The 12,330-nt window shown below is 39.5% G+C and overlaps 1 protein-coding gene across 1 annotated transcript in view; it reads left to right on the top strand.

Annotated features, from left to right (window-relative positions):
• Positions 1–3,372: 3,372 nt before the first annotated feature.
• Positions 3,373–12,330, top strand: part of LOC144519370 (glycoprotein endo-alpha-1,2-mannosidase-like protein) — a 17,159-nt gene continuing 8,201 nt past the window's right edge. The window contains exons 1-2 of the mRNA XM_078252446.1: positions 3,373–4,385; positions 7,268–7,377. Coding sequence (XP_078108572.1) covers positions 3,875–4,385; positions 7,268–7,377 — 621 coding nt within the window. The 5' untranslated portion in view covers positions 3,373–3,874. The remainder of the gene's footprint in view (positions 4,386–7,267; positions 7,378–12,330) is intronic.

Here is a 12,330-nt window from a genome sequence, read left to right as displayed (position 1 = left end):
CCTTTAGAAACCACTTTAACCAAACCCAGAGATAACTCCCCCAAAAAGATCCCAACATACCTTCTGCCATGTTTGTGGGCCAGTTTAATCCAGTGTCTTTCTTTCTTGAAACGCGTTTTCCGCTCGCTCTCTCCTGCAGTGGTCAGCTCTGTTGGTCAATACAAATGACCAAATGACAAACCCCCCACACACTCTCGGTCATGTCCACGTGATTCACAATTATAGTCCCCAAGGATAGATTGCATATTGTGTGATAGAAGGGCCCAAATGTGGGAAGTGACCAATCACTTCTAACAAAAAAATGATCATGATACTCTTTCTATCCAGACATCTATACTCGCAGTAAATTCAGTGACTTAGGCTAAATCATTTCCAATATGATCATTTCCCCCCACTAGTATTTCCAATTGTAGTAGCCTGGGCGTATAAAACATGTTAAACCTGCTTTTATTCCGATATTTCTCAAACGACCATGCCCAATCAAAGAAAGGGTTTGAGTTATGACACTAACATAGGCAGAATTAAATAACATTTCATTTTACCTCCTTTAAATTGTGTGCATGCAGCTTCTTGCATGTGGTAACAATAGGAATAAAATAAACCTGGTGGACCCTGAAACACATCAAGTTGTAGCCTATTTAAAAGCTAGGTTTTTTTTTGTTAAATAGCGCTGTTTTTATTATAATCAAGTGTAAGCCTATAGTTTAATAAGAGAATACTACTGTACTCCATGTCATCTCGAGTTGGTTAGCTGCTGTTCATAACATGCCAAATAAATGTTTGTAGCATATAGTAATCCAGATTAAACATGTAGGGGTGGAAAGTGTTTTCTTTCCAAACGACCGAGGTGGAGAGTTTAAAATACCCTAGACGAAAACGAAAGCGGACTTGAACTAAACAAAAAAAAAGGATGCAGAACAGATTTCTTTTTTAAACGGACCACAATACAAGGTGGCAGCACGAAAACAAGCCAAGCTGGTCAAACGAATTCCTGGATCAATAGTGATTGATCACATCATGTTAAGATGTTGACGCGTGTGTCCTTGTGGAATGACGGATAAATCAAAGACAGGAAAGTGAACTTTTAACCAAGCTTAAAGTGAAAGAGTCCAGCGCCGAAACGATAAGAAGGTAGGCCTATACTTTATTAATTAGCCTTATTTATTTATTAACTAGGCTAAATTAATAGTTTTATAATGATGAATCAAAACGAAACAACAATTTTAAAACGTATAGCTACAGCTGACAAAAGAACTAAAATAGCATAAAGAGAAAAATAAAATAAAAATAGGAAAAATATTTTTTTGAAAAATGAATTCGTTCTGATTATAGCAACCCATATTAGAAGGATAAGCCCAATCATTTATTTTACAATTTTTACATTTGTACATTTGAAGGAAAAGTTTAACTTATTGTCGACCTGAGGGAGGACATGCTTTTGAATTAGTTAGCCTACATTTATCTGTGCTTATTAACTAGAACATTACTTTATTTTTTATTTTTTATTTTGGTGAATGGAAGCACAACTCCACCAAATGTGCCTAAAGGATGTTACAGAGGTGACCTGTCGATTTCATCACAACTACCACAACGACCCCTTGTGGACCCATATATATATATATATATATATATATATATATATATATATATATATATATATATATATATATATATATATATATATATATATATATATGGCTTTAAACATAATCGACAGCATTAAATATACCAAATGATATCAATGATCACAGCACATCAGAGAAAGCTATGCACCATAATGCGTTCAAATGGTAGACTGATGTTGCAAGATGGAAAAATCTGAGAAAAAAAGTTTATAAACAACATCTTGGCCAGAGAGGGATTATTGTATAATGTGAAACAGAACCTCCAACTAAAAGTTTGCTGAAACAACTGTAAGACTTGTAAGGGAATTTGAAACATATAGGAACCATTAGGCTAATGTTTTGCTATAAAGTCAAATACACCCACAACACACCAAATCTTTTTTTAATTAATTTAAACAGGTAGCATATTCATTTGCTTTTCCTTGTTAAATGTAATTTTTATTGGTTTGGAAGAAAATTATATTATGGGATGTTGAAATGCAAAATGCCAAGAGGTTTCTTGTGGTATTTTTTAATCTGAAAAATATATATATATATATATATATATATATATATATAATCTGCATGCATATGATCATATTCCTAATTTAGTTTATCGTGGCGTTTTTGAAGTTGTAAAAGTATCTCTACATACTTCCTGAAGTTTTAAAATGATTTCGAATGGGATAACCTCAAATATTAAGTTTTAGGGATTTAAACACATAAATCTGACAATAGGAGGCTGGAAGTCGTTGGACGAAACGTCTGAAAATGTCAGTTATTTTAGATTTCATTTTACATTAAACAACACATAGCCGAAGTTAAAACGCTGACTGCTGATGATGATATATCAGTTAATGTCTAAACAAACTGCTCAGCAGGCAATGAATAATCTGAAGTATGAGTAGACCCAAATTAGATAATTCAGTGGAGGAATCAGTGCCTCCCAAGTGCTGCCTCAGATTATTTTGGCCGGAAGCCAGCCAAGATCTTTTTTCATCATCCATCACTGATGGAATCCAGCCAAGGTGCAATAAAATAATGGTCTGCAAAGGTGATTGTTTCTTGTTCATTCCGCAGGACGTCCTTTTGGCGACTTTTGTTCAAAGTCGGAAGTAATAGGAAAAATAAAGGGAAATGTAGCTTTTAATCAAAAATAGATAGATCTACATCACAAAATCATGAGAAACTTATCGAATTGTCTGTTTTCCACCACGGATAGGCCTACTACTAGCACTAAGAACACTAGAACTAATTATAAGTATTATAATTTATTATTATTATTATTATTATTAATAATAATAATAATAATAATAATAATACATTTCAATCTTTGTATATTAAACTGCACATCACAACATCTCTCATTTAGGATGTCATATTTACCGGCAGCATACCTGAAGGCAGCACTGTGGTCTATACAATGACCACTAGATGTCAGTATAACTCAGCTCACCGTGCAGTCAATCAAACACTTGAGTGTGAACTTTAAAAACAATATTATGACAATTGATACTCTGATGAAGACTGTGGCCTGACTTGATCTTTGTTGCTGATCTTTAGAGAGCATTTATATGATTCTTTTCTTAAACGATATGTTTGTGTCTGCGCCATGCAATTAGCCAAGAGATCAGACGAGTCCCGCCTCTTTGATATCTATATACGGACTGTCTACAGGAGAAACCAACCACAGAGGCTGGAAAACCCCTGTGTCCGGTGTCAGGTGGATGGATCAGGCTTCTGGGCGGGACTCAGCCGCCAGCTGGAGGACTGGCATTTTGGAGATCGGTCATCAGAGTGAAGCGTCTTGTTGGGAACAACATCGGGTACATCCGCGCAGTTACAGCATTGAATACGACATTTCCAGCAGTTCTCCCAGGAGCTGAAGAAAGAATACGTTCAGACTCGGTTACTCCCATTGTATGGAGCAGAGCAAGCTCTCCGCGAAGTGCGATTCCCCTATAAAATAATACGCAGCTTAGCAGAATGCAAAACACGGAGCTGCGGAAGAATTAAAAAGTTACAAATCTAACAGCCAACTGCGTCAAATAGATCTGCTGCGTCTGGACTGCAATCATGTAGCCACTTTTTAATTAAGAATTCAGAAGGATATGTAATTTGCAGTTGCTATGCAGGACACTTTGAAGAGTAGCTCGTAGGTTGTGAGGTGAACTCTCGGTGCGGGGAAACCAAAAACAGGACAGAAAGAGGTTTATTTGCGCTCCCTGTCGCGTCTACGACGTTTGCATCTTCTCCCACTCTAGCTAAACATGGCAAGACTACGGAGGAAAGCTTGCATAGCCCTGTTTCTCTTCACACTATTCATCTTTGGGACCATGATGGGACTGAGGACCCTAAAGCCCAGCGACGGCTTCTCGGATCTGGCTCCGGGCTTGGAACTCCTGCCGATGATAGCGGGGAAGATGGACCGACGCTCCGTGTCCCATGACGCCACCGCGTCCCCGGGTCAAGCCCATCCGGCTGGCAGCAACACCAAAGCAGTTTTGTCCAACTCTGGCCCCGAGGGGACAATATTTTATGATGTTCATATTTTTTACTACACCTGGTACGGCAACCCACATATGGACGGCAAATACATTCATTGGGACCACATCCTTGTTCCACACTGGGACCCCAAAATCGCATCCAGCTATCCGAGAGGGAGACACATGCCGCCCGAGGACATCGGCTCCAGTTTCTACCCCGAACTTAATCCGTACAGCTCCAGGAACCCGGACGTGTTGGAGTCCCACATGGAGCAGATCGGGGCATCTGCAGCAGGTATAGTTCAGAGATGCAACGGGCACCCTGGATTTCTTGGAGAGAGATAGAAACAAATAGCTGAGTTTTGTTTTTCGTGCTCAGCAGCTGCACAGAAAGTTGGCCTTTATAAAGCTGCTTGAGGGGCACAAAACATTTTCAGCACCACACATCCACTGGACAGCTCTCCAAATATCTGCTGCTGCGCTTTTTTCTGCAGCACAGAGAGAAACTTCCTGACTTCAAAAGGCCAGTCATCAAGAGATCAACTCATTAGGTTTACAAAATTGATTCAGGACATTGTAGAGTTTGGTTCAATTTAGTGTTTTTTCAACACAACATATCCCTTAGGGCTGGGTAAAACGGTAGAAATCAATATCTGGATATTAATAAGTAGCATACATACTGCATTTTAAAATATTCATATGAAAAAGACCAGATTTAAAATGATATATTTCCACAGAGAGTCAATACATGTTAATATTTTTGTAACTTTATTTAATCAGGTGGTCTCATTGAAATCAAGATATTTTTAACAAGAGACCACCTGAGAAAACATTTACAGTCAGACAACCAGCATTCAAAAAACCAACAAACCCAAAACCAGACAACCAACAATTAAATGAAATATAGATTAAGAGTCATAAAACAGATCTGATAAAAAAAAGCTTTATAGTCATGTAAACATGAACATGTGTGCAATCGTCTTAGGTTAAGTTGGATTGTGTGCCGTAGTTGCAAGACTTGTACAAAAGAAGAGATGTACGGTATAATTATAAAACTCTCAGCCCTAATGTCCTTATCTCGATTCTTCAGGCTTCCATCCATTTTTTGGATCACTCATTAATTATTATGAATAGGTATGTTATTAGTCTTTTCAAAAACTTCTAAAGACAGCAAAGTCCTATAGCCTGGTGTCGAGTAACAGCCTGGTCGTCAGCCGTCAGCAGCCTAAACATGATAGGTCCTAATGTTTCTGTCCTGTGCCCAGGCCATCTATCTCTTTGAAACCTCACCGCCTGGACAGATGGATCATAGGAGTGCTGGCTCACAATGCTTAGTTAAAATATTCCATTTAATTAGACACCACAGCCAGCCAAACTCTAAATAGTTCCATTTGGCTTGATGACTGATTCCCCACCACTTCACAGAGGCCCATAAATTAAATGAATAGCAGCAGCCATATTCTTAATACACACACACACACACACACACACACACACACACACACACACACACACGTAGTTGGGCATTGTAATCTAATAGTCTCCACAGCTTCACAATAAGCGAACATGAGTTTAATAAATTAGCTCTTAGTGCATATCTTATATTCCAGATCCTCTCTAATGTCAGGTGCCATTGTGGCTGATATGAAACTATTTCTCAGCCACCATCAAAGCAAAAGGAAACATTTTCCCTACTGAAACATATGAGCTGTCACACAGTAAAGCTGCACGGAGAGATTGCCACTAAAACAAGACATAATAAATAGTCCAAATATGACAAGTGCATATTCATCAATCAGGTGCAGGATATGGGTGATGGTAGGCATTCAGATAAAAATAATCAACTAGCCTCCATACAGCCACAGATGGATTACTGAACAGGCCTACCGAGCACAGGGCCAAGGGCCCAAGGCTTCAGGGGGGCACAGAGACTCTTTTTTTAAGGAAATGGTAACATTTCTTATGGACAACAAACCGCAGGCTTGTATGAGTGTCAAAACAGGTGCCATTAATAATGCACCAACTGCATTTGCGTTGCGCAAAGACAACACAAAGAGATGCTAAATGACCAGAGATGCAAAACAAACACAAGTGTTGTACAATGTCCACAAAGAGATGCCAAAGGCATGGATACCCGACACGAGCCCGACGGGTCCCGACGGTACCCGACGGGCCGGGCCGGGTTCGGACAGATATTTAGAAATTATGGTCGGGTTCGGGCCGGGCTCGGTCACATCAGCGTGATAAGACATTTGTTGTAAAATGGTGCTGCGACTCCCTTAAGAGAGCTCATGTGTCTGTGTGTGTATGTGTCTATGTGGAAGCTGGTCAGAAGAGAGATAGAGAAAGAGGAGCAGACGTGTAAATGCGACCGGAGCAGAGTTATTCATGTTATAACGGCGGCCCTGGAGTTACCGAGTCTCCCCTGGTTTTCTGATCACGGTCGGAAACGAAGCAAGCAGTGAAGGTTAACACATTGAACATTTTAACAGCTTATTAACGTGCGCTTGTTGCCCCGTGTGCGCTGATGCGCTCATCTGTTGACATTTCCGAATGCCTTCCTAGTTGCTTAATAAAAGCTTTCCACACAAACAAACGTACATGTGTCATTAGTATGAGAAAAAAATGAGATTTTAACGGTGTCGGGCTCGGGTCGGGCTCGGACAGAAAAATTCGGCCCGATCCAGACTCTGAAAGAGATGCGTCTTTGTGCTGAATTTTCCTATTTAGGTGGGGTAGGGGGCCTTTTACATATCTGTGTCCAATGACCCATTGCTTCAAAATCCACCCATGCATCCAGCATCTCACCACACACCTTACCAGCATCTGTCTGGTCCTATAAAATACGGTAATTACCCTAATGGACTACCAGGGCAGAAATTTCACAGCATGTTCAATAAAAGCACAACTGACAGTGTTCGTTCAGTGGTCTCAAATAGGTCTGTAAAACTGTGTAAAGGGCTACGTGCAAACCTCACTGTAGATTAATTAAAGCAAAAGTTTTTCAGCTCCCATTTCCCGTACAGGATTGTCAGCATTTCTTACCATCAGCATGAAATACATACATATACATTTCAACAATGTCTAAGATAACACTTTTAGAGGTTCATATGCATAATGTCTGTGTCTTGGGTCCAGGATGAATGATCAGACTCATGTGTCTCCGTATGTCTTCAGGGGTTCTGGTCCTGTCGTGGTATCCTCCCGGCTTGGCTGACGACAATGGTGAACCCACTGAGGATTTGGTACCAGCTGTACTGGATGCTGCATACAGACATAACCTCAAGGTAAATCAATCAGCACATTGTGTGTGTGTGTGTGTGTGTGTGTGTGTGTGTGTGTGTGTTTGAGACCTGAAACAAAGTAGGAAAAGAGTCTAAGGCTGGAAGAAGAGCAATTAATCAAATCCATTGTGAGTCAGGATATTCAGCTCAATGTTTACGCATACTGCAAGTGTTGCAGGGTAATGAGTGTTGATTGTTTAATGATTTGTCCATTTTAAATCAGCAGCTGTTGATGGAAGAGTTGGTTTTCCATCAATAATGCTGGTATGGGCTTTGCAGTGGGTATTTAAAACTTATTTTACTGCTATTTGAATTTATTTAACCAGATAAATTCCCTTGATCCAGCCTCTTTAACAATAAAGACCTGGCCAAGACGGCAGCATAAATTGGAGACAAAACAATAAAAAAAATCAGACAACAAATAAAACTATACTAAAAACTAAGATTAAAAGAAGAAAAGATCAAATTTGGAATTAAACGGCATTTACCAGAACATTTACACTTGTCTTAAATTAATGGATGGATCCCATACATTAACATCTTTTCCTTGTTCCAAATGGCTATAGAAAATAAAAACAAATGCTTTGCTTACCATCTCTGTCTGTACACTAGAGCAGACAGCAAATATGCCTTGTGATCTGAGATAATGATTGCAAGATGAACACTGTGAATTTGCTGGGATATGAATGTAATTTACCCAGAATGGCTTCATAAATGAAAATATAGCAGGGACAAACAGGAAGAAAGAAACGTCAGACTCAGGTTTCTTAAAAGAAAGACATACATCAAGCCAAATATCTATACATTTGTAACAGGTAACAAGTTACATTGTCTTCCCCTGAGCTGTAACAATGTCCACAATGTTTGTAGGCTAGCATTATAAAACAATATCAATATCACTCTAGTTTTATCAGAGTTAAGTACGAGTTTGAGTTGAGTGAGCTGAGACTGCAAAATATTAAAGGCAGACTGTATTTATGAAGTGTATTTGGGACAGAAGATCCACAGCTATACAACACCTTATCATCTGCATAGCAATAAGTATTAGTTGCATGTGCATTAACACTTAAATTATGTAAAGAGAAAATAAAAGTAGGCCGAGCACAGAACCTTGAGGTACTCCATTGAATACAATAAGCCAGCTTGAACTGTGCCCACTGATTTTTAATAACTCCAAACTAAACTACAGGAAGGCTACAACTAACACAGACAATGTGCTGTATAATAGTATTTAAGTAGGCTAAGTGTTTAAAACGTCCAGTTTGTTGAACGTAGATGTCAATGTCTGGGGAGATACCCATTATTTCATTTCTGAATGGTTGCCAGAATATGAATGAGGCTAAGGTTCGATGTGTAAATATGATTGCCTGTCTATTATCGCTCCATCCATTCATCTCACTAAGAGCACAGTGACACAGGAGCAAGGATTAATGATTCTTCACAGATGTGGGCAAAGAGCTTAACACTTCCCAGGATAGTCATCTCAAAGCCATAGTGCTGTGATGAGTTGTTTTTGTCGCAAGGTAAGGTTGAGAGCTGTTGAACGTGTTCTGTTGCCTCGTATAAGGCTGTCTTTGCTACTTAGGGATTTGACTTCAGATGTTTTCTGCTGCAGTGACATTTCCAGCATTAGAGCAAAAAATCAGGTCAAATAGCTGCTGCTGCTGCTGGATCAGTTGTTTAGTGGGGATTGAATGAGCTCAGGAGCACATTAGAGTCTGGATCGGGCCAAATTTTTCTGTCCGAACCCGGCCCGCGTCCAAAAGAACTGTGACCGAGCCTGGCCCGAGCCCGGCCCGAGCCCGGCCCGAGCCCGACAGGCATCAAGAGATTAATGTCCGAGGCCGAGCCCGACACCGTTAAAAACAAATTTGTTTTCTCATACTAATGACACATGTACGTTTGTTTGTGTGGAAAGCTTTTATTAAGCAACTGTAGGAAGGCATTCGGAAATGTCAACAGATGAGCGCATCAGCGCACACGGGGCAACAAGCGCACGTTAATAAGCTGTTAAAATGTTCAATGTGTTAACCTTCACTGCTTGCTTCGTTTCCGACCGTGATCAGAAAACCAGGGGAGACTCTGTACCTCCAGGGCTGCCGTTATAACATGAATAACTCTGCTCCGGTCGCATTTACACGTCTGCTCCTCTTTCTCTATCTCTCTTCTGACCAGCTTCCACATAGAAACACAGACACATGAGCTCTCTTAAAGGAGCCGCAACACCATTTTACAATAAATGTCTTATCACGCTGATGTGACCGAGCCCGGCCTGAACCCGACCATCATTTCAAAATATCTGTCCGAACCCGGCCCGGCCCGTCGGGACCCGTCGGGACCCGTCGGGACCCGTCGGGACCCGTCGGGACCCGTCGGGCTCGGGTCGGGTATCCATGCCTTAGAGCACATCAGCAGGGTGGAGAGGTGGGCGGTAGCAAACAACATGACAAATTTGCCAATTAGGTTGGAAAATGGCACATTCAAGGAAATAAACTGCCCGCCATGTTGGTCTTTTTGACTCCTGTCACTGTATTGAATGCTTATTAAACGTTTACAGGTAAAGCTTGTTCGTAATGCAATGCAATTCATGTCAGATGCTTTCCAGATAAAGATGGAGAGAAAGGATAACGACTGATAAGAAATCATGTGTTCATGTACATATTAAAAGCTACTCAGAAGCTTTCTGTATGGAATTGAAATGACATATAAGAGAGACAGGCGTGTAAGAGTTTTCCTGTGTCAAAGCAGGTGCCATTAATAATGCATCAACAGCATTTGCACTAAATGTTTAAGTAAAGAAAAATCAGCCAGCTGACCAGAAAAAAACATTAACATTACTGTAAGGTTTTGTTTGAGTTACTATGATTTTTAGAGGTAAAACAATTAGTTGATCAATCGGCTAGAGGGTCGAAAAATAACCAGTACGTATTTTGATAATCAATTTAAGGTTTTAATGTTTCAAGCAACAATAATGAAAACTGTTCTCTATAGCCTCTCAAATATGATGATTTGCTTCTTTTTTTTGGTATTTTATAGACTAACGATTAACAAAAACAATAATCATCAGTAATCAATAATGAAAATAATTGTTACTTACAGCCCTAATGATGTTCATAGAGAATAGAATGCTAAACAGGGGCTATAGTATTGAGATGGTTTTTGTTTTTCAAGTCCCTATTAATAAATTGTCATCATAAATGCACTTTTGTGAAGCACACTGCATTTGAGAGATCATGATTTTCTCTCATCATGATTTTTTCCACAATTTTTCAAATTGTGGAAAAAATCACCACTATACTCCTACTGAGTAAGATTCATATTTCTGTGTTGACGTCAGCAGGTTCCACATGCAATTGCATTTTGTATGTATAGGACAAAAAATAACCAATCACTAGCTAAAGCTAAAGGACTTTGTATTTACAACTTGCTAAAGTTATCACCAAGGTTAATTACAAAGCAAAATTATAGGGAGGATCATTATAAAACAATTTATTATGATGCCAGTGTTTGTATCCTGATGTGAAGATAAAGATAATTTATTTTCCTGCAGCGATGTGACACATATTAGCCTCGTCCTCTGTATGAACCATTTTGATGAGAGGCAGTCGGTTTGTCAGGCCAGTCTGTCAGACTTGATATCACATTTGTTTAGTCTGCTGTTTGGCTGCAGGCAAAGAAATAATGTATCTCTGCAAGGGCAAGACAAGAACGCCTGGATTAGACATGCAGAATTCAAAATCCTGTCAGGAGAGAAGCTACTAGATTCAATTTAATGCCATGCTTTATTGTCATGAGTGACTGAGCAAGCACGACATTTTCATAAAAAGTGTGGAGGAAGTGTGTGTGGAAAAACAGACCATGACATGCTTTCTACAAATCAATATAAAGTGGCTATATGTAACTTTCAGTTTGTGTTGATTTCAGTAGTCCCTTTGGAGAAAAGCAGTACTGTTTTTACCACACCTGCTGTCGTAAAGGTCTAGGAGTTAGCATTACTAGGAGGTCATATAGTTGCAATGAATGTTTTGTTCAGACAGAAAATCATTCATTTACAATAAGAGAGTACGTTAGAGAGTACAGATGCATCGTTGCATTTCAAGTGTTGCATACGGTAGGCTAACTTAGCCTACTTTGGATGTATCGTAAGCTAAACCGGGTATCTTTGTCACTGTGTCACAAGCCAAAGCAATACGAGTTTGTTGTAGCAACCAACGTAATAACTTCGAAACATTTCATAAAACCCAAGGACAGGTACAGGGGGGACAAAGAGAAAATAGTAGGCCAACACAAACGCGGACTAAAAGGAATAAAACATCCGCACTAAATGGAAGGGGGACGTAATTTAATGTCGGCTACAGGCATACAACCACATCGCACATTGTAAAAATATTTTATGAATGAAATAGACATATTACATAGCCTACCTGAGGGCCGATTCGGGGACGTTTTTGAATTATTTACAATCCAGTAATTGTTTCCATCTGTTGAAAGCCCGACCGAGTATGACTTCACTTTGACTTTGACTTTTAGCTTTTAGTTGTTCTTCGTTTAATTTCCTTCTTTTCTGTGATGGCCCTGCCCCAGTATCAGCCATAACTACAGCAGATAACTTCTAAAATAAAATTGGAATACAATTAGGCCTATATAAAGAAATCTCCTGTTACCCTTTACCTGGCTGGATACAATAACACAGGCTTTTCCGGTGTTCAGCTGAAATCTGTGACCCATCAGAATGTGTTACTGTGGCGCCGTCTACCTGCCTTAAATCATTTTGTTACTTTGCGGGAAAAATTGGACCCGGGCAGAGGCATTAATAAAAACTATATACAAATAGCGTTCTTTTCACTATTAGTCTTGTCTGCTGTTACAGGTCATTTATAATCATCAGATGGAACATTACACAGTTTCAGAAACATATAAAAGTTACATATAGTCACTTTAACATTTAAGAACCTC

The sequence above is a fragment of the Sander vitreus genome, chromosome 6 (assembly GCF_031162955.1).
Source record: "Sander vitreus isolate 19-12246 chromosome 6, sanVit1, whole genome shotgun sequence".
Taxonomy (NCBI): Eukaryota; Metazoa; Chordata; class Actinopteri; order Perciformes; family Percidae; genus Sander; species Sander vitreus.
Note: the sequence above shows the minus strand (reverse complement) of the source record. Positions and strands in the feature narration are given on the sequence as shown.